At 61.3% G+C, this 20,656-nt stretch overlaps 2 protein-coding genes across 6 annotated transcripts; one reads left to right on the top strand and one right to left on the bottom strand.

The window, feature by feature from the left end:
• The first annotated feature begins 107 nt into the window (after positions 1–107).
• On the top strand, positions 108–16,274 carry EHBP1L1 (EH domain binding protein 1 like 1). Of its 5 annotated transcripts, XM_061163634.1 has the most exons (20): positions 110–460; positions 2,760–2,817; positions 3,025–3,120; positions 3,474–3,527; positions 3,606–3,784; positions 3,863–4,005; positions 4,531–4,599; positions 4,703–4,865; positions 5,039–5,783; positions 7,275–7,457; positions 7,933–8,090; positions 8,185–8,233; positions 8,647–9,288; positions 13,163–13,232; positions 13,354–13,409; positions 13,496–13,619; positions 13,912–14,011; positions 15,100–15,173; positions 15,256–15,370; positions 15,511–16,274. In XM_061163634.1, the coding sequence occupies exons 1-20, from the start codon at positions 357–359 to the stop codon at positions 15,608–15,610; spliced, it is 3,282 nt and encodes a 1,093-aa protein (XP_061019617.1). In that variant the 5' UTR covers positions 110–356; the 3' UTR covers positions 15,611–16,274. The 5 variants fall into 5 exon arrangements, with proteins under 5 accessions (XP_061019609.1, XP_061019617.1, XP_061019625.1 ...); XM_061163626.1 differs by having other exon boundaries at positions 108–460; positions 5,039–7,457; XM_061163642.1 differs by lacking the exon at positions 7,275–7,457.
• A 17-nt stretch (positions 16,275–16,291) lies between these two features.
• On the bottom strand, positions 16,292–20,563 carry KCNK7 (potassium two pore domain channel subfamily K member 7). The gene is made up of 3 exons (XM_061163692.1): positions 18,866–20,563; positions 16,857–17,255; positions 16,292–16,632 (listed from the first exon to the last, which is right to left on the bottom strand). Exons 1-3 carry the CDS (start codon positions 19,182–19,184, stop codon positions 16,427–16,429), a joined length of 924 nt encoding a protein of 307 aa, XP_061019675.1. The 5' UTR covers positions 19,185–20,563; the 3' UTR covers positions 16,292–16,426.
• Positions 20,564–20,656: the final 93 nt, after the last annotated feature.

The following is a 20,656-nucleotide window of genomic DNA, read 5'->3' as shown; positions in this document are numbered from 1 at the left end:
GAAGCCGGGCCGCCCCGCCCCCGCGCTCCCGCCCCGGCCCCCGCCTCCTGCCGGAGCCCCGCCCGCCTTCCGACGGGGGTGCGGCTCCAGGAAACCGCGCGCTCGCCGCTCAGCGCTCCAGCGACCCGACGCGCCCCAGACGACCCCGCCGAGGCGGCCAGATCACCGGCGGGCCCCCGCGGCGGCGGCGGCGGCGGAAAGAGTGGCCCCCGGTGTTGCGCCTCGGACCCCTCCGCACGGACGGGGCGGGCGGCGCGGATAGGATCCCGGAGGCCATGGGGACCCGGGCCGGGCCAGCGGTCGCGGACTAGCGGGAGTCCCGGGTCTGAGGAGCGGGCGGCGGAGGCGGCGGGGCCATGACCTCGGTGTGGAAGCGCTTGCAGCGCGTGGGCAAGCGGGCCGCCAAATTCCAGTTTGTGGCCTGTTACCACGAACTGGTGGTGGAGTGCACCAAGAAATGGTGAGTGGGAGGGAAGCCTTGGGGGACTCCCCAAACTGGCTGGGACCCCATCCGGGGGCCTGAGAACCCTGACCTCCGTCCAGTGGCCAAAGAGACCGCCTACTCCCCTGGGGACCCAGACACAGAGAAGGGCCCTGGCAACTCTGGGGGATCCCCAGAGTTGGGGGGCTGTGGGCAGCCTTTGGGGAGTGGAGGTCAGGACATCCAGGCCTGAGGATCTGTGTGGGCCCACACTTTCCTCCGCTGCTCTCAGAGCTGGGAAAAGGGAGGCCTCATATTTCTGGCCAGAGGGGTGGTTCAAGGTGGAGCATCAGAAAAGGGGGCAAGTTTTCAGGTCCGTGGGTGGAGAGCCTGGGACAACCAACTCAATGACCTCAGTCCAGCTCAGAACAAAGATGGTGCCCCCTCCTCCCCTGCCTGTTTGTTGAACCAGAGGAACCACCCGCCCCCTTCAGCTGGAGTGGGCCTTGGGCGGCTGGACTCATCTCCTTAATATCCTTAAAAGGGGAAACTGAGCGCTGGGTGTGATGAGGAGGGAGGCAGGCAGCAGCTTAAAGGGGCCCGAGGGTTTAGGAGGTTGTGGGTCCCAGAGGAGAGAGCCTGGAGAAGGCAAGGTGGTGGGGTGAGGGGAGATGTGTCAGGGGATGCAGGACCCTGACCTGACTACCAAAGGGCCTGGGGGCATCTGGTTCACACGCCCCCACCCGCGGCTGCCCGGGCCCCTGCGTCACACCCTAAATATACGTGCTCCTTGGTGTCAGCTTCCCTTGGCTGGATTAGAGCACAGCTGTGGGGGCCTCACCCGCCAGGCGGGGCTAAATTTAGGCTCCCAAGAGGAGGGACAGGAAGGGACCAGAGGGTCCAAAGGGAGGGGAGTAAGCAGGAGGCCTGGGATCCCTTGGGCAGTTGTCATATCTCTGATCTTGACCCGGCCAGCCAGAGGGTGGTTGGTTCACACCATTCAGAAAGGCCCAGGAGCTGGCTGGGGTAACACAGCACCGGGCTGGGACTTGAACTCTGACCTGTGGCTTCTGCCTTCTGCCCCAGCATCCTGGGTGAAGCCTGGGGGATCCTGGGCACGGTCGGAGAGAGCTGGGTGAGGGTGTGGGCAGTGTCAACGTGCCTGAGTCACAGGGGGCGGGCAGGGCCTCCTGGACTTTCTTGCCTGGAGCCCCGGCTAGGAAGCTGCCCCTGCCCAGGTCACAGCTCCCCAGGAGGGTGTGCCCCGCCTGAGTCAGGCTGCCGAGCCAGGCCCCGCCCTCCCCAGGCTCCCACAAGTCGGCTTCCCCTTTCTGGGAAGGCCCCATGGCTGCCCTTAGCCATCACCTGCACTGTAGGGTCCAGGAGGGGCACTGGGCTCAGGTGTGTGCCCTTGCCTGGCCCCTAACCGCTCTGGTCTCGGCATCCCCCGGAAGATGACAGGAGAACCAGGTATCCTGGCTCGGCCTCCAGAGGGGCTGTGAGCTGGGTGAACCTGAGCGTCCTGGCATAGGACTGGGCGCAGGCATGGAGGGCTCTTATGTTGCCCCCTCTGCCTGATGACCCCTGAGCCCTCCCCACCCCCTTGGGCAGCACTCGGCCCCTCCCTCCCAGGCCCAGCCCTGTGCCTGGCGACTCTCTCCTCTGGCTTTGTCTCTATCTCCCCGCGTCTCTTTGCCTCTGCCCCAGCTTATGCTGTTCAGCGTAGATGTCACCTTCTGGACGTCCTCCCTGATGTCCCTTGTGGGAATGGGGGTCCCTGCAAAGTGAAGGGCTGGGCATGGAAGGTCCTGGGAGGGTATCGAATGACAAGCTGACCCTATGCCTCTCTGTTTCCCAGCCTCTGCCCCCCTACCCGACCCTACACCTACCCCCATCCTCGGACCCTGGCACTTGCCATCCCCTCTGCCTGGAGCCTACCTTCTCCAGACCCTCTCACGACCCCCATTTCCTGCTCCAGCAGGGTCTTGCCTCTCCTTGGTGTGGGCTGGGGTTATAGTGTGCACTCTACAAATATCCACTGTCTCAGAGTCTGTGTGTCTTGCAGGTCCTTGTTGGGTTGCTGTCTTTGTCCCTGTGTGTGCCTGTCTCTCCGTATGACTTTCTTCATAATCCTTGTCAGCCCACAGGCCTTTGCCCTCTGGCCCAGGCCTCACCCTGCCTCAGCTGCCCCACCCTGCTCCTTGTGGCCCTAGATAAGGGGGCTGTCCGGCCCCTGTCCTGGGGGAGGGGGATGTGGGCAGAAGGAAGACTACATGAGATGGAGAGGCTGGGTGGGCCTGACTGAGTGGCCTCCTCTCCCCCGCCCCTCGCCTCCCAGGCAACCGGATAAGCTGGTGGTAGTGTGGACCCGGCGGAACCGACGGATCTGCTCCAAGGTGGGGAGGATGTCAACTGGGGGTCCTGATTGGGGGTGGGGCCATTTGGGGGCGTGGGGCGCCTGGCGGAGGGCTGTTGGGGGACTGGAGTCGGGTTCAAATCAGAATCCATCGAAGAGAGGAAAAGATGGGGTCAAGGTTGGAGATGAGGACAAGGCGTGAGGGGGAGCGTTAGGATGGAGGGAGGACTCAGATGGCTCCTTGTAGGCCCACAGCTGGCAGCCAAGCATCCAGAACCCATACCGGGGCACCGTGGTGTGGATGGTACCTGAGAATGTGGACATCTCTGTGACCCTCTACCGGGTGAGTCTCCAGCCCTCCTGTGCAGAGGGGCCATGAGCGGGCGATTGCAACCCCAGGGCCCATGGGAGGTGGGTTATCCATCCAAATAGAAAAGAACAGAGGGGTGAGACCAAGAATCATGGCAGGGGGCCTACTCAGCCTGAGTGGCCCAGGAAGTCTCCTTGGAGGAGGTGGCATTTACCCGCCACATGAGGGAAAGCTGGGATCAGGAGGAGCTGGGGAGCATACCTGCCAGGAGGGACCAGCCTGTCCGAAAGCCCCAAACAAACACCTCCTGAACTAGCGCAGGCTGTCCTTCCTGCCCTGCCCTCAACCCGGCAGCCCCTGTACTCACTGGTGCCCCTCTTCCCCAGGACCCCCACGTGGATAAGTATGAGGCCAAAGAGTGGACGTTCATCATTGAAAATGTGAGTGGCCAGGGTGGGCGGGAGCCTGGGGTCTCGGGGACTCCGGGGCAGCACTGATGCTCCTTCCCCTGCCCCCAGGAGTCCAAGGGGCAACGGAAGGTGCTGGCCACGGCCGAGGTGGACCTGGCCCGCCACGCGGGGCCCGTGCCTACCCAGGTCCCGCTGCGGCTGCGGCTGAAGCCCAAGTCAGTGAAGGTGGTACAGGCCGAGCTAAGCCTCACTCTGTCCGGGGTGCTGCTGCGGGAGGGCCGCGCCACGTGAGTGCCTGCCCGCCCTCCTGGGTCCTAGTCCACAACCTCTGATGCCAGCCCTCACCCCTGGTCTCCAATCCGCAGGGATGATGACATGCAGAGCCTTGCGAGCCTCATGAGCATGAAACCTAGCGATGTGGGCAACTTGGATGACTTTGCCGAGAGTGACGAGGAGGAGGCCAATGGTCCAGGGGTCCCGGAGGCGCGGGCACGTGGCCCCCAGCCAGGTGGGCAGCCAGCTGGAGGTTGAGATCACCAAGACGTGGGGGTGGGGATCACCCAGGCCAAAAATCCTCTTGCTGTTTTGGGGCAGGGTCAGTGGAGGGAGCTCACTGCTGCCAGGGCTCCCAGCCTGCCCAGCAGCCCTGAGTGTCCTGCAAGGTGGGTTCCCAGTGCCCCCCCCCCACTCCGTGCCCCCGACCCTCTCCTCGCCCTGGGTGTGCACCTGCCCACAAACCTGCCCGGAGACAGCTGGGCCAAAAGCACAGAGGGGGCTGCAGCCTGGGCTCGCAACCATTTCACCATACAACCTCGTCCCTCTCTTTTGCTTGTTAAGGCTTTTTTTTCGTCTGTCCATCTCTCTCTCTTTTTCTCTGCATCTGTGGGCCTGTCTCTTCTCCTAGGCCGGGGCGGTGCCCTGAGGCTGGGGCATTTTTCAGGTAGGCCCAGCATTCTAGTTGAGGGAAGGGGGGAGGGTAAGACCTGCAGGGCCCTTCCTGGCGCTGACCTTGTCCCCAACACCCTACCCCCAGAGACCCCTCGGGAGCTGAAGACACTTTGTGAGGAGGAGGAAGAGGGCCGATTGCAGCCCCGGCAGGCAGGTGAGGCCCAGGCTGGGGTTGGGGTAGGCCTGGGGTAGGGGGGCTGTGACTTCCGGTCCCAGGTCCGAGGCCTCAGCATCCTCTCCCTTCCTCCTCCCTGCAGCTGCCAGCCCTTCTAGTGCTGAGGATACCAGCCCAGCCCCTGTGAGTGCCCCTGCACCCCCAGCCAGGGCCTCCCGGGGCCAGGGCTCAGAACCAGCTACTGTAGCAGGGGGCCAGGTGGGGCTCAAGGCCCCAAGGCCCCCAGGAACCCCTCCGGAGACAAGGTGAGCTTTGGAATCAGCTCCAGCCCTTCTCCCCTATCTGGTCTTCAGAAGTTGTACATCCCGCGCCAACCTGCCTTTCCAGGGTCCCAGGAGTCTGACAGGCGGGGAGGGGGGCTGAGGGGAGGGGTGACAAATGAGCTCTTGCAGTGCATCCTTTTCTGCTCTCTCCTCAGGTCCTCAAGACAGCCAGGCCAGGACGTGGTCCCCACTCCGGCCCCTAGGCTCCGGAAAGGCTCTGATGCCCCCTGGCCCCCAGTCCACCAAGGAGAGGATGAGGCCCCCAAAGCCTCCGGGGCTCCTCCAGCAGGAGTGGATTCTGCTGTGGAGACCCAGGCTTGGGCAAGCCCTCAGGAAGGGACAGAGGCCCAGGGAGCCAGGCTGGGCCCAAGCATTGAGAACAGAGACTCCAGCAACTCTTTGGAAGGGCAGAAACCCAAGGCTGAGGAGGGGGGCACTGGAGACAGGGCAGAGGCTAGTGGGGTGGACACTGAGCCTGGGTCAGGAGTCAGAGAAGTGAACAGCAAGAGGTCAGCGGTCAGAGCTGGGGAGGCTGAAGAGAGTTTAGAAATCCGTCACGTGGATGTAGAGCAGAGGTCAAAGGTGAAACCTGTGGACACTAACGGACCAGAGGCCACAGAGGTGACATCTGAGGCAAGATTGAAGGGGAGTCCCGAGGCTCCTCCAAGGGGCTCTCAGGGGAGGACAGGGGTCAAGACCAGGGATGAAGCTCCCACAGTCCTAAGCCCAATGCCAGCAGAGTCTGCAGGGCATTCCGGGCATCTGGGTGACCTCAAGGCGGCCAGGGCTGCTGTAGGCCAGGAGAGAGAGTGTGCAGAGGTGAGGGGCAGAGACCCTGGTGTTGGGGGGACAGGCCTGGAGCAGGGACCCTCTGCTGGAGCAGCAAGCACTGGGCCCCAGGTGAGCCTGTACCAGGGGGCCCCACCAGCAGCTGAACAAGGGGTGGTATCCAGGGATCTGAGGGTCTGGGAGGTAGAAACTGGGGATTCGAGGGTCCTGGGAACAGAGACTGGGGTGGTAGAGTCAGAGTTATTGGGGACCCAGGAGATCTCAGGGTCCCCAGAGATAGTGTCTGAGGCAGCAGAAGCGAAGACATTGGGGACCCAGGAGACAGAGGCAGTGAGATTAGGGGTCCTGGAGTCAGAGGCTGCTGAGATGGCAGGGTCTGAGGATCTAGGGACCCAGAAAACAGGGGTAAGCATTTCAGGGGCCTCAGGTACAGAGGGTGGGATGGCAGAGTGTAAGGCATTGGGGACCCAGGAAACAGAGGCTGGAGGTTCAGGAGTTCTGGAGACAAAGACTAGGATGTTGGAAACTGAGATATTAGGGACCCAGGAGATATCTGGGTGCTCAGGGATACTGAGAAGAGAAGCTGAGATAGCAGAGTCTGAAATACTTGGAGCCCAGGACACAGAAGTGGGGTGTTCAGGGGTCTCAGAGATAAAATCCAAGATAACAGGGAGCCAGGAGACAGAGGTAGGGGGTTCAGGGGTCCCAGGGACAGAGACTGAGGTAGCAGAAGCTGAGATACTGGAGATTCAGGAGATCGAAGCTGGGAGTTCAAGGGCCCCAGAGATGGAGACTGAGACATTGGAGACCCAGGAGACAGAGGTAGGGGGCTCAGGGGCCCCAGAGATGGAGACTGAGACATTGAGGACCCAGGAGACAGAGGTAGGGGGCTTAGGGGCCCCAGAGATGGAGACTGAGACCCTGAGGACTCAGGAGACAGAGGTAGGGGACTTAGGGGCCCCAGAGATGGAGACTGAGACATTGAGGACCCAGGAGACAGAGGTAGGGGGCTCAGGGGCCCCAGAGATGGAGACTAAGACCCTGAGGACTCAGGAGACAGAGGTAGGGGACTTAGGGGCCCCAGAGATGGAGACTGAGACATTGGGGAACCAAGAGATAGAGGTAGGGGGTTCAGGGGCCCCAGAGATGGAGACTGAGACCCTGAGGACCCAGGAGACAGAGGTAGGGGACTTAGGGGCCCCAGAGATGGAGACTGAGACACTGGGGACTCAGGAGACAGAGGTGGGAGATTCAGGGTCCTCGGGGTCAGAAGCTGGAATGGCAGAGGCTGAGGCACTAGGGAGTCAACAGACAGGAACTACAGTTTTAGAGGCTGAGAAGGGAAAAGTTCGGACTTCCGGGGTCCAGGAGGCAGAGACTGGACCTGGGGAGACCTTCAAATATGAGGCTGTAGGGGTCCCAGTCATAAAGCATGAAGTTTTAGGATCCCAGGGAGCAGAGGCAGAAACTACAGTTTCAAGGGGCCAGGAGGTGGAGACTGGGAATTGGGGAGTTTCAGAGGCCAAGTCTGGGGTTTGGGGGGCCAAGGAAGGAGAGATGGAAGTTTCAGGGGCTTCAGAGAACCCATCTGGTATTTTTGAGGCCCAGGAAGCAGAGGCTGGGGTCTCAGGAGCCGAGAAGGGAAAAGAAGCTGAGGGAAACCTCCCAGAGGCCAGCCTGATGGAGGTGCAGGTGGCCAGTGGGGCAGGGGCTGGGGTGTCCGGGCCCTCCGGGGCCTCTTCCCCAGAGGAGCCTGAAGAGGACAGGAGGCTGCCGGGCAGCCAGGTAGGGATGGGGGCCGCCGAGGGCCCAGTCTGCTGCTTCCCACTAACCTGGGCTGAGCGAACGGCGGCTCTGCATGGACCCACCTGGCCGACTGGGGTGGGGTGGGACAGGGGCTCAGCTTCCAGGAGCCCCTTGCCCCCTCCCCTCTCAGGATGCCCTGGCTCCCCCACCCTGTCTCCCCTGGGCTGCATGGAGTAGGACCCCCCCCCCCCCCCCCCCCCCCCCCCCGCAAAGCTGATCTTCTGGGCTGACCTGGAGGTGTGGCTGCTAGTGACTTCTGTTCTTGCCTGGGGGCCACTGACCTTTTAGGTGACCTTGATAGATAACCCTGGAGCTGGAAACCTCTTTGCCTGATGCTAAAGCCCTGGCCAGTGGTGTGCGGTGACTCCTGCAGACCCAGAGCTGGAGCTGTTTTGTGCCCAAGGGACAGAGGGGGCAGGTCCCACATTCCCTGAGCCCATCCCTGTGTCCCCAGGCACCACCTGCCCAGGTCAGCTTCAGCCAGTCCCTGCTAGAGTGGTGCCAGGAAGTCACCGCCGGCTACCGCGGCGTGCGCATCACCAACTTCACCACGTCCTGGCGCAATGGTTTGGCCTTCTGTGCCATCCTGCACCGATTCTACCCAGACAAAATGTGAGCGGCCGGAGGGGGTGGCAGTGAATGGGGAAGCCTGCGGAGGAGGGGAGGGTGGCGGGAATCCAGCCTCTGATCAGCGCTCTCCCTGCAGAGACTTTGCCTCCCTTGACCCCCTGAACATCAAACAGAACAACAAGCAGGTGAGAAGGGGCAGGGCTGATGCTTGGAGGGAAGGAGGGTCCGGCCAGGCCCAAGCTGAGATCTGGGATACTCCTCTGTGTGTAGGAGAGTAATCTGTGGGCTTCAGGGCCCCAGCACTGGCTTTTGGGAATTCTGCCACTTATTACCCTTTTGGTCTTTAAACTGTTCGTTTTCCTGAGTTTAGTTATTTTTTTTTTTTAAAGCATATTTCCACCAGATGGTTTTCCCTGAAACCACCCTTTTGGTGTGCTGTTGCTGGGTAACACGGGGGCGGATCCTGTTGCTAGATTTTCTCCCAATAGGAGGGCGAGGGCGCTGCGGGCAAAGCCGGGCGTGCCAGTCGCCGGGACCCCCGCGGCGAGCCGGGGCGGGGCGGCCGCGTCGCTGGGTAACCCTCCTGCATGCTCCTTAGGCCTTCGATGGCTTCGCGGCCCTGGGCGTGTCGCGGCTGCTGGAGCCGGCGGACATGGTGCTGCTGTCGGTGCCCGACAAGCTGATTGTCATGACGTACCTGTGCCAGATCCGCGCCTTCTGCACGGGTCAGGAGCTGCAGCTGGTGCAGCTGGAGGGCGGCGGCGGCGCGGGTACGTACCGCGTGGCCAGCGCCCAGCCGAGCCCGCCCGACGACCTGGACACCGGGGGCCTGGCGCAGCGGCTGCGCGAGCACCGGGCCGAGGCGCCCCAGCAGCCCCAGGAGGCTGCGACCCGCGTGGACGGGGCGGCCCCTGAGGCGGCCACCAAGGACGGCGGGGCCGTAGCCGCCCAGGAGGCGCGCTCCGCCGAGGCCCCGGCCGACGGCCCCGGAGCCCGGGCGCCCGTGCCCCCGGCAGAGGGGCTGGTGAACGGGGTGGGAGCGCCGGGCGCCGCGGGCGGCGTGAGGCTGCGGCGGCCGTCGGTCAACGCGGAGGCCGGGCCGGTGCCTCCGCCCCGCGCACACGGCTCCTTCTCGCACGTGCGCGACGCCGACCTGCTGAAGAAGAGGCGCTCGCGGCTCCGGAATAGCAGCTCTTTCTCTGGGGACGAGCCCGACTCGGGAGCGGCGGGAGCGGCGGCGGTGAGTGCCCTCCAGCGGCGCGGGGTCGGGAGAGCGAGGCGGCGTAGGGGTGAGGGGCGACCGGCCTCTGCTGGACGCCGAGGCACCGGTGCCACGGAGGAGTTTCCTGCGAGCTCCTCAGCAGGGGCGCCCGTGCCCAAGGCCCGTCCGGCCCGGAGCCGCTGACTTGCTGCCAGCCTTGGGATGGCACTCAGTGGAGTCAGGCTGTAATAGGAAGTTCCCAGAAGGCTCCGGGAGTCAGCACTCAGCTCAGGCTCTTCATCAACTGTCAAATGGGCTGGGGCATTTCTTTGGCTGGAGGTGTCCACCACCTCCCTGGAAGCTGGGAGCAGGGTTTCTGTACTCAAAGGAGCTCTCCAGGGCCTCCCGGCTCCAAGACTCTCTGACTTGAATCTTTAACTCCAGACGCTGGAGACCAGTTTCCTAGAATCTACTCCGATGAGGGAAAGTTGGAGATGGGAGACCCTGGTGGGTGCCCATGTCCCCCCATCCCTTGCAGGTCTCAGGTCAGCCTCCCAGGGTGTCTTGCGGTGGTGGTTTAGTCGCTCAGTTGTGTCCGACTCATTGTTACCCCATGAACTGTAGCCCGCCAGACTTCTCTGTCCATGAGATTTCCCAGGCAAGATTACTGGAGTGGGTTGCCATTCCCTTCCCCAGGGGAATCTTCTCAACTCGGGGATGGAACCCGGGTCTTCTGCCTTGCAGGCCGATTCTTTACCAACTGAGCCACTAGGGAGTCTTGTGGCCACTACACTAAAAGGGAGACTGTTCCATAAGGGTCAAGGGTTTGCTCAAGGACTCACAGCTGCCGAAGTCCAGGCCTGGACTCTCCAGCAGCACCATCCTGGACAGCGGGGGCAGCTCTGTCAGGCTGCTTCAAGCCTTCAGCTGCCCAGGGATGACCCCTGAGTTCTAAGGAAAAGAGGGAACAAACTGGGAAAGGCTTTTCGGAAGAAGCAGTCACTTAAGCCAGGCTAATAAAATGGGCAGCTTTTCCCAGATGAAGAATCTGAGGGGTGGTTCTCAAGAGGTGGGACCTCACAAGTAAACATGAGGTCACAGGAAAGCTTGGGTCTTACTTAGGGAACTGCCGATCACCTCCCGTAAGATCACCTCCTGTAAGGTCACCTCTGGTGGGCAGTGATGAGGCTGGCCTGGAGAGCAGGAGCCCTGAGTGTGGGGTCAGAGGTGCAGCATTGACCCTATGAATGAGAAACAGGGAGAGCATCAGAGACACCCAGAGGAGCTGTGCTGGACAGCTATCCTGGGCCGTGTTGGCCTGTGGCCAAAGCCCCCTCAATATGTGTCAATGGCTCTTTATATCTTAAAAGGGAAGGCTCTGTTACATTGTACTTGAGAGATGAAAAACTCCTGTTGTATTTGGACACAATTATTCTTATTAAAATACACATCCATGAGCAGTGGAAAAAGAAAAAAGGAAAGCTCAATTTTTCTGGGCCCAGGTCCCAGTGTCTGGTCTTCTAAGCCAGGCCCCCCTCCAGCCCTTGTCCCACGGGAGATATTTGACCCACGGAGCTGTGAGGGCCCGCTTCCTTCTTCTTGGCCACTCCCACCCCCCACCCCATGCATGCTGTGGAGGAGGTAGGGCCTGCCCCTGGATAGGATGAAGTCAGGCAGCTTGAAGCTGGGGCGAGGCTGAAGCCAGGAGGCCCGAGTGCTTCCTGGAGGAGGGGGCCACACAGGAGACTGTAGAAAGGGGAATTTGGGTCAGCTGTGAGGAAGTGTTGGAATTCCCATCAGAGCAGCTGTGAGTAAGCTCAGTTGCTGCTGAGGTTGGGGTTTCTCCACTTTCCCGCCTCTGCCTGCCCTGTTGGTTGAGCACTTGCTTCCTGCCTGGCCTGCCCCGCCTCCACAACCCCTCATCAACTCCTCACCGACTCCTACAGTGCTCCTTCTGGGGGAGAAACGTTTACCCCGTTTTGCAAGTAGGACTGTCCTGGCTCAGGGATGTGAGTGTAAAGGGAGTCGGTCCTGGGTGTGAACCCCCAGTTCCATGAGACGGAATTCCCAAATGGTGCCCTCTGCTGGGCCCAGCAGTATGCACTGGCTGCATGACCTTGGACAAGCCACCTCTCTGCGCTCTTTTCCTGAGGATAAGAAGCAAAGACATGAAAGGTTTTTTGCAAAGTGGTTTTGAGGGACCACTGCAGGGTGTTGTCAAAAAAAAAAAAGGGGAACTGTGTTTTTTCCTCACATGCCTGTCTGGAGCCCTGCAACCCCCCTGGGGCTTATATGTCCTTTATGTACAAGGACACAAACAGGCCCGGTGGGTATGACTGGCCCAGAGGCAGACAGCAAATTGGTGGCCAAACTTGGGAACAGACTGTTGGATTAGACAGTGGGGCCCAAGCCAGGCCCTGTTGAGTGTCATCTCTGACCCTTAGTTTCCTCATCTGTAAAATGGGGAAGGTAAGGGTCCCTGCCTCACAGTGCTGTTGGGAAGATGAAATGAGTCAGGGCACCCACAGCATCCAACACACCGACAGATGCTTGATGAACATCCTGCCGTTACTGTTAACGCGGTGCGCCCTGAGTGTGTCCTCTGGACCCCAGCCTGTCTGCAGGGGCTGCCTCTGCCTAAGGAGACGGGAGTAGCCAGCAGTCATGGCGGGGTGGGAGTGGGGTTGGAGCTGTAATGGGAGACGCTCTGGGGGCTGTGGTGAGGATTGAGGAGGCTTCAGGAGGCATGAAAGTCAGGGAGGGAGGAAGAAGGCCGGGTGAAGGAGCCTCTGGAGGAGGTGGGGCTGAGCTGGGTCATGAAGGGCGAGTTGACATCTAGCCGCCCAAGAGAGAGGCTGCTCCAGGCTGAGGAAACGATTTGGGGAAGCGAAAGTCCACCACTGGGGCCGGAGGGTGGCGTCTGGATGGGGTTCAGGGCAGTAGGAGTTAATGTTGGAACTGCCAACAGGCCTTGGCAGCAAGACTGGGGGCTGAGAAGGCGAGTGAGGAGAGTGACACTATTGGGGTGAAGGTTTAGGGAGACCGCCCCCCTCAGTTGTGGCCTGAGGGTAAAGTCAGCAGGCAGGGCGTGTGGCGGGGAGGGGGCAGCTGGTAAAGAGGCTGCCACCTGCCCAGACCAGAGAGGGTGTCCCCTGAGCAGGGCACTTCCAGGGCTGCGTCTCAGAGAGGTGGACGGTGGGGGGGCTCAGTGCTTTCTCCTCAGCTTGTGACTTGGAAAGGTGGCCAGAGCAGGAACCCTCGAGGGCGCCAGGCTATCAACTGAGCTGAAAGTTTGGGGCCTCAAGGGCTGACAGTGCCAGCAAGTTGTTGGACCAGGGCACCTGAGGGGCCAGCTGCCCTTCCCGGCTAAAATCGGCGGTCCCGCCGCCTGTTCTGTTCTGACGGTCATGTGACACATCCTTCAGGTGTGGGGATTGAGAAGGCGGGAGGGGAGCCCCCTTTTGGCCAGGAGATGAAGCCGCTGGCTCATGATGGCCACTTCCGCCTCAGCTCAGTGTCCCTGTGTGGGGCCCGGCCATGATGGGAGAGGCTGGCGCTAGGTGACGGAGTCTGAGGAGGCCTGAGACAGCTCTCAGGAGAGGCCCCAGCTGGACCCCTCACAGCCTTTCACCTCCGACTCACAAAAGCCCTGTGGGGCCCCAGGAACGGGGACTGCGAGGCTTGGTCAGCGGGAGTGGACTGGCCCGACCACAGGGCCCGGGGTGGTGAAGGCCACGGCCTTCTCTAGGAAGCGGTTCTCCAGAAGGGGTGGAGGTGGGGTTCTTGTGGGCTGGACTGAAAAGCTGCTGGGGCAGGGAGGCCCCTCCTCTCCATGTGAGTGGGGCTCTGGCTGGCCCCTGGGCCTGCTGTCAGGGGAGCCCCTCCAAGCCCTTACTGGCCTCTTCCTCCACAGGAAGGCGCGCGCCCTGACCCCAGCCCTGCCCCTGGCCTTCCCGCAGCCTCAGCCCCACAGCAGCCCTCCGGTGAGTAGCTTCGAAGGGGTGGTGACTCAGCTCAACTCAGCTGGCTCACAGATCCTGAGCTGGGGCCCCTCTGGGGGCAGCTGTCAGTTGGGGGGTCCCTCAGCCTTGTCTCTGTCCGCAGGTGGGACACCTCCGTCGGAAGAACCGCCCCCAAGCCCAGGGGAGGATGCTGGGCTGGTAAGGAGGGCTGAAGTGGGAGGAGCTGATGGGTGGGCTTCCTAGGGGGGGCCTGGGCCAAACCCACCCTGTCCCGTGCACCCCAGCAACGGTTCCAGGACACAAGTCAGTACGTGTGCGCGGAGCTTCAGGCCTTGGAACAGGAGCAGAGGCAGATAGACGGGCGGGCAGCCGAGGTGGAGAAGCAGCTAAGGAGCCTCATGGAGTCAGGTGGGACGGGCGTCCTGAGTCCACTCGCCAGCACATCTGGCCCACTCTGCAGCTCTTTCTGACCCTGGGAGGAGTCGGGAGGATGGAGGCTGGGGTCACCATCCCCATTTACCGCTGGGCACGCTGAGGCCTGCAGCCCGGAAGCAGCTTGCTGGAGGCACACAGCTCTGGTTTCTGGGATACTCAAGGGAAACCACGCCCCCACCCCCACCCCCACCCCCTGCCGCCATCAGTTCCTGCTCCTGACATAGGGGTCAGGGGCTGGCCTGGTGACTGTCCTGGCCTGATTCAGGTACCGACAGGCTGCAGGAGGAGGTACTGATCCAGGAGTGGTTCACTCTGGTCAACAAGAAGAACGCTCTCATCCGCAGGCAGGACCAGCTGCAGCTGCTGTGAGTGCTGGTCCTCCCCATTCAGGCCTTGCCTCTGCCCACCCAGGGCTGGCAGAGCAGTGCGTGCGTGCTAAGTGGCTTCAGTCATGTTTGACTCTTTTCGACCCCATGGACTGTAGCCCGCCAGGCTCCTCTGTCTGTGGGATTCTCCGGGCAAGAATACCGGAGTGGGTTGCCATGCCCTGCCCCAGGGGTTCTTCCTGATCCAGGGAGTGAACCCATGTTTCTTATGTCTCCTGCATTGGCAGGAGGGCTTTTTTTTACCACTAGTACCACCTGGGCAGAGCAAATGCAAACCTAACTACCTTGATTAGAACTCTTCACTGCTTTTTTCTTTCTACAAAGTTGCGGTTTGTTTCCTTCCTTTTTTTTTTTTTTTTTTGAGAAATTGCTCAGCCATCTTAATTTTTTTTCATAACTTCCGGTGTAAAGTGTATACTTCTTAAATTGGTACTGTTTTTATGAATGAGAAAATCGAGGCCCAAAGAAAACTGTGGCAGGTCAGTGGTGAGCGCCCCAGTTTGACCCCGTTCCTTTACAGTGAGGAACAATGAGGCCTAGAGACAGCTGAGCTGTGTTCCTGAGTGGGGTCAGAAGCAATTCCCCGGGCATCATAGCCTTTATAGTCCTGCATGGTGAAGGTGGTTTTGCCTCCTTTTTGCATCTTGGGTCATTTTTCAGAATAAATTTTAGTCTAATATTTGCCATTTATGAATAATATTCATCCAAACAATCCTGGGTTGTTTCTTATTTTTGAAAAAGGGGTCGGGTGGGGGGAGGAGACTATATGTTGGGGAACAGTTGAAACAGAAGAGGTACTTCCCTGGCCGTCCAGTGGTTAAGACTCCCTGTTTCCACTGCAAGGTGTGCAGGTTCCATGTCCCTGGTGGGGGAACGAAGATCCTATATGCCGCTTAAAAAAACCCTGAAACGAAAGAGATAATTACAAGCGGGGACTGGGGTATAGCTCTGCCTGCCTATGGCGTCTGTGGGAACTGATGGTGAGGTGGGGTGAGGGCCAGGGAGTGGTCGGAACCCTGGACACTCCCGGCCATTCCCCTTTCCCTGACCTGGCACCCCACCCCCAGCATCGAAGAGCAGGACTTGGAGCGGAGATTTGAGCTGCTGAGCCGGGAGCTACGGGCGATGCTGGCCATTGAAGGTGGGAGATGGGGCCGTGGGACCGGGGACCAGGACGGGGCAGGGGCTGGCGCCTCCTGACCCTAAGCCTCCTCTGCCCACAGACTGGCTGAAAACGGCTGCGCAGCAGCGCCGAGAGCAACTGCTGCTGGAGGAGCTGGTGTCGCTGGTGAACCAGCGAGACGAGCTGGTCCGGGACCTGGACCAGAAGGAGCGGACGTGAGTGAGCCCGGCATGCGCCGGAAGCTGGGGAGGGGTAGGGGGGAGGTCAAGGAGGAGTGCTCGGTCTGGGCCCCGGACGGCGGCCAGCGTGTGGGCCCCGACGCCGCTGGGACTGACCGGAACTCGTTCCCTCCCAGCGCCCTGGAGGAGGATGAGCGCCTGGAGCGCGGCCTGGAGCAGCGGCGCCGCAAGCTGAGCCGGCAGTTGAACCGGCGCGAACGCTGCGTGCTGAGCTGAGACCGCGGGGGCCCAGACGCCTTCGGTCCGCTCGGACCGCAGCCTTTCTCGCCGCCGCGCCGGATCGCCGCTTTGGGCCTGCGCTCGGGAGGACCGGACCCTCCCCGGTGCGCGCGCGACCAGTAGGGGCCGCCGTGATCCTTTACTGGGAAAGAAAGCGCAGCCTTTCAGGCCCCGACGGGCAAGGGCGGCAGGCTGGGCGGCCGCGCCGTCCGGGCCGTATTTATTAGTCCATGTGAGTGAGTGTGCGTGTATGTTCGTGGTGGACTGAGGGTCCCAGGCGTGCCCACCCAGAGCCCCTTCCCGATGGCCGGACCCGGCCGGCGAGCTCCAGGGGGTGGGAGGGACGGCTGGTGGACTGCCGCGCTCAACACCCCGCCCCCCTTCCTGTTCCTCGCGAGCAATAAAGTTGGAAAAGGCCACGCCAGCGCGCCTGGGCTTTCTCAGGGTGACCCGGGCTTTCAATAGACGGAAGGGGGTGGGGCCTTGGCCGATAAGGCGGTCTGCGATCCTCACTGGGACTGTGTAGAGTGGGAAGGTTTTTAGATGCCAGCCAAGGCGGGACCAGAGGCCTGACCTCTGCCTTTAAAGGATGATGGAGCTTGGGTTGTTGATGGCTGTAGGGAAGTCCCGTTTCGAAAGAAGAGACGAGAACAGCCGGCTGTGTTGCCTGTTTTTTTATTAACACATTATTTCCTGAGGTTCTCACATCCACCCCTTCCCTTCCCTCCTCTGGAGGCTTCCCCAGCCACTCCCCAGGGCTCCCTCCTCAGGCTTCTCCACCTGAAAGGAGCTCAGCTCCATCACCGACACCTGTCAGCAAGCTGGGGCCTGTGCTGGGGCCGCCGCTGAGGGTGGCATGGTGCTCAGAGCCAGTTCGTCCTGGCCTAGGATGGCACCTTCGTCCTCAGCATTCACAGGGCCGCTGGACCCGAAGAACTTCACCATGGCACGGACCTGAGGCAGCTCCGAGAAGGTCTCCACGGTCAGCAGCATGGCCAGGAGCCCCAGGAGCAAGTAACCTGAGGAGGGGAGGTTACTAGGGCAGCTCTCATGCTCCCACCCACCTCCCACCCACACAATTCTCTTCCCACTGCCAACTAAGACTCTGCACCATGCTCTGGGGCAGGGGCCTTCCAACCTGTGAGGCTCAGCCTCCCCCAGGGGCTTATGGGAGTTGTAGTTCAGGCTCCTCTTCCCTCCTGTCCTCCCCCCGCCCCCCATCCTCCTCAGCAGCTGGACTCACCGAGAAGCGCAAACTGGCCGAGGTGGTAAAGCGCCGGGTGCAGGCCACTGCCGCGGCCCGGCAGCAGGTCCCCCAGGCCGATGGTGCTGAGGGAGCTGAAGCAGAAGTAGATGGCCTCCAGCAGGCTGCAGTCTCCCTGCACACCCCACAGCACCAGTGCTGGCAGCAGCACGAAGACACCAACCACTAGCAGGCCCAGTGCAACTGCCTGCAGCAGCGCAGCCCTGGGCGGCGTCAGCTGCCAGCGGGCGGCTACCCAGGCCCCGGGGCGGCTGAGCAGAGGCGCCAGGCAGTGGCGCAGGGCAGCCACAAGGGCTAAGGAGGCCGGCAGCCCCAGGGCCGCGTAGGCCACACAGAAGGCCTTTCCACCAGCTGATAGCGGGGCCATGTGGCCATAACCTGGAGGGGAGAGAGCCGTGGGTAATGAGGACCAGGGTGGGGTCGCTGGCGCCCACTTCCCCGAGCCTCACTCCTGCAGAAGGCTGCCCTCTGGTGGCCGGCACGGCCGGAACTATTCAGGCCCTGTTTGTGGGCTCTTCCCCTCGTTCACTGGGGGTCTTGGTCAAGTCCCTGAACCTCTCTGGGTCACTCTTTAATGTTCTGGAACATGAAAGGATGAGAAGAGTCCCCCTCAGGCCTCTTGTAGCTGGGGTAATTCTGAGAGCTTCTATCCTACCCTGAGGCAGCCTGACCTCCTGAGAGATTCCTCAGACTGTCTTTGATCCACACTTCCCAGTTCAGCAGGTGAAATGTTACCCAGTCTTTCATTTATTCCCCAAAGGCATATCAAGTTACCCTGGGTGCCAGGCCCTGTGCTGGAACCTGAGTCTGCTCAGGTTCAGATGGGAGGCAGACAGGAAAATCAGTCAAGACACCAGACATGGAGGGTTGCAAAAGAGGCAGCGTGCTTTTCAGGGGTGGAAAGGTATGTGCAAAGGCAGGTGAGGTGAAAGATCAGGGCCTGCCGGGGGAACAGGATCAGCTGGTCCAGGGCTGTAAAACGCAGATGCCTGGAGTCAGAAGTGAGCCAAAAGGGAGTGGTGGGGACAAGGGTGGGCTGGAGAGCACGCACGCACGCTGTCCCAAGGGCGGGCCCTGTTCTCTAACAGGAGCTTCTGGCTCAGCGCAAGTAGGTTTCCAAGTTTCTCCAAAAGAAGGTGGAAAATGGACTTCAAAAAATATTCAGTGGAGAAGGAAATGGCAACCCACTCCAGTATTCTTGCCTGGGAAATCCCATGGACAGAGGATGGAGGAGCCTGGTGGGCTGTAGTCCATGGGGTCGCAAGAGTTGAACATGGCTTGTGGAAAAAAAAAAAATATTCAGGACTTCAGTGGTGGTCTGATGACTAAGACCCCATGCTCCCAATGCAGGGGGCCGGGCTCAATTCCTGGTCAGGGAACTGGACCTCACGTGCCACAACTAAAGATACCAGAATGAAGATCCAAGATCCTGGGTGTTGCAACTAAGACCCAGTGCAGCCTAGATAAATAAATGAATTTCACACACTTTACAGGGCAAGCACTGCATTCCCACCCCCAGCCCCCCACTTCTTGGGCTCTGGGCCTTCACACTTATTTCCTCTGCCAGGAATTTCTTTGTGTCTGTCTCTGTGCCCTCTTGCCTGGGCTAACGTCTCATTAGCTAACATCCTCCCCCCACACTCCTCCTGGTTTGCTGGTCCCTGGGTTCTCTCCGTTTCCCTCCATCCAAGAATCCATCCCACAGCACAGGCTCCCCAGTCTCTGCCTCAGGCCTGTGGGGTCTGGGCACCTCCCCTGGGTCTCACAGCTGCCTCGGGGTGGGGCTGAGGGGGCCACGCCCCCTGGCACCTGAAGTTGAGGCACCAGTTGGGGTGTGTTGGTGGGGGGAGCCCCAGCCCTGATGACAGGCCTAAGGAGGCCTGGGTTCTGTCTAGCAGTTTGGGGCCGGGAGAGGGCTGCACCCTCAGGGACCCCAGGTAGGGACGGCCTCGAGAGCGCCTTCCTGCCGGGCCGCCGGGCCGCCTTACCCGTGGTGGTGAGGAGGCTGGCAGTGAAGAGCAGGGCTGAGGGCAGATCCCAGTTCCTGGCCTCGGAGTCATTGCCCAGGCTGGAAACCCCATGGGCCTGGGCTACCAGGGCGGTGCCCAGCAGCTCTTCCAGCGCCCCAGGTGGCAGGCAGGCCCCGAACTCTGCCTGGAAGGTGGCCAGCTCGGCCCTGAGGTTAGCCTGGAGCCGAAGGGCTGGAGGCCCCTCCAGGGCTTGGAGCACTGTGGCCCCAAGCCCCAGGGCCAGCAGGTGGGCCACAGCCAGTAGCCCGTATCGGGCCCAGGGCCTTAGAGCCCCCATGCTATGCCACCAGAGCCCGTGAGAGGTGCCCTGGGAGCCGACTCTCCACCACAGGCACCTGGGAGGGGCTGGGCAGGGTGGGGCTGGGGGGAGGGGCTGCGTGGGTGGCTGGAGAGGGAAGGAAGCTGGGATGGAACTGGGGTGAGTGGGGCCAGGAAGATGAGGCTGCGGCTCAGGTTTGGGAGGGAGCTGGGTCACTCCTCCATTTCTGGGGGCAACAAGTTTTCCACCCAGGTCCCCAGAGCTGGGTGGTTGAGTGGTGGGCAGTCAGGATCAGGTGGGAGGAAGGCAAGGTGATCGACTAGCTCCCCCTCCCACGGTGGTGGGTCATGCAAGGATGAGCTCACCCAGTCACAGACCCCATTCACTGGTCAGCAGGTCCCTAGATTCTGAGGACACTAGGGGAGAGGACAGAGGCAGGTCCCTGCCCTCCTGGCCTTCCCAGGAGAAACCTGTTAGCAAGGAGGCAGGGCAAGTTCTCATTGTCATAGACTCCCTGAAGGAAACGCCCTGGATGATGGGAGCCCATTCTGGGGGAGGGGAACTTCGCCTGAAAACTCCTCTGGGGAGCGACAGTTCAGCTGGGGAAGAGAAGAGGCCAGGCCAGGTGGGAAGGAGGTTGGGTGGTGAGAAAAAGGGGGACCTATGGACAGGGCTATGGCAGGTACCCCAGATGAGAAGGTGGTGGCCTGGGCAGCAGAATGGGAGAGGGATGGTGGGACTTGGGATGGGGTGGGCAGGACAGGTGTGGAGGACGCTGGGTGCCCTGGAGAGGTGAGGCTCCCACCATTCCCAATCCTTCCTGAGAAACTCTTGTGCTCTCCCAAGTCCCTGCCCTGCTGAACACGAGTCACAGTACACCGGGCTGCCTGGGAGTGCGAAGGGGAGGGGGAGAAGGAGCCTGAACCGTGACCCCCACAAACCATTGGGGGATGAGCCCGGGGGCCCCTGCCCTAGGTGTGGCATGGAAGGGGTGGTCTGCAGAACCCCTGTGGCTTCTTAAGAGAAGCATGAGTGGAGCCAGGTGTCAGGGTGGATGACCCCCTCCTGTGTCCAGGTCTCAGGATAAAAACAAACCCTGGACAAACCCCTAAGATGCCTCCCAGAGGACCGTGGGCTCCTGAGTTCAGCAAGCTGGCTGGAGTGGGCGCAGCATGGCCAGGAAGGAGCCCGAGGGAAGGTGGTATTATTGCTAGGCCCTGAGGCTAAGCGGGGACCACCCTGCAACAGGAACAATCAGGGCAAACAGTCGCTTGAAATGGTGGGAAAGGCCTGGCAAGGGTGGGAACAGGTGAGTAAGGCCAAAGTGTATGGGTATCAGGGAGGCTGAGAAGGGCCTTGTAACACCTGATGATCCACTGAACTTGATCCTGGGAGAGAAATGTGGTCCAGAGCATCCCAGCATCGGCCCAGGCCACCTGCCATTCTGCTAGGGGCCTGAGGTCACCAGGGTGATGGAATGGTCAGGATCC

This window comes from Dama dama, chromosome 2 (assembly GCF_033118175.1).
Source record: "Dama dama isolate Ldn47 chromosome 2, ASM3311817v1, whole genome shotgun sequence".
In the NCBI taxonomy this organism is placed as follows: domain Eukaryota; kingdom Metazoa; phylum Chordata; class Mammalia; order Artiodactyla; family Cervidae; genus Dama; species Dama dama.
This window is presented reverse-complemented; position numbering and strand designations above follow the sequence as displayed.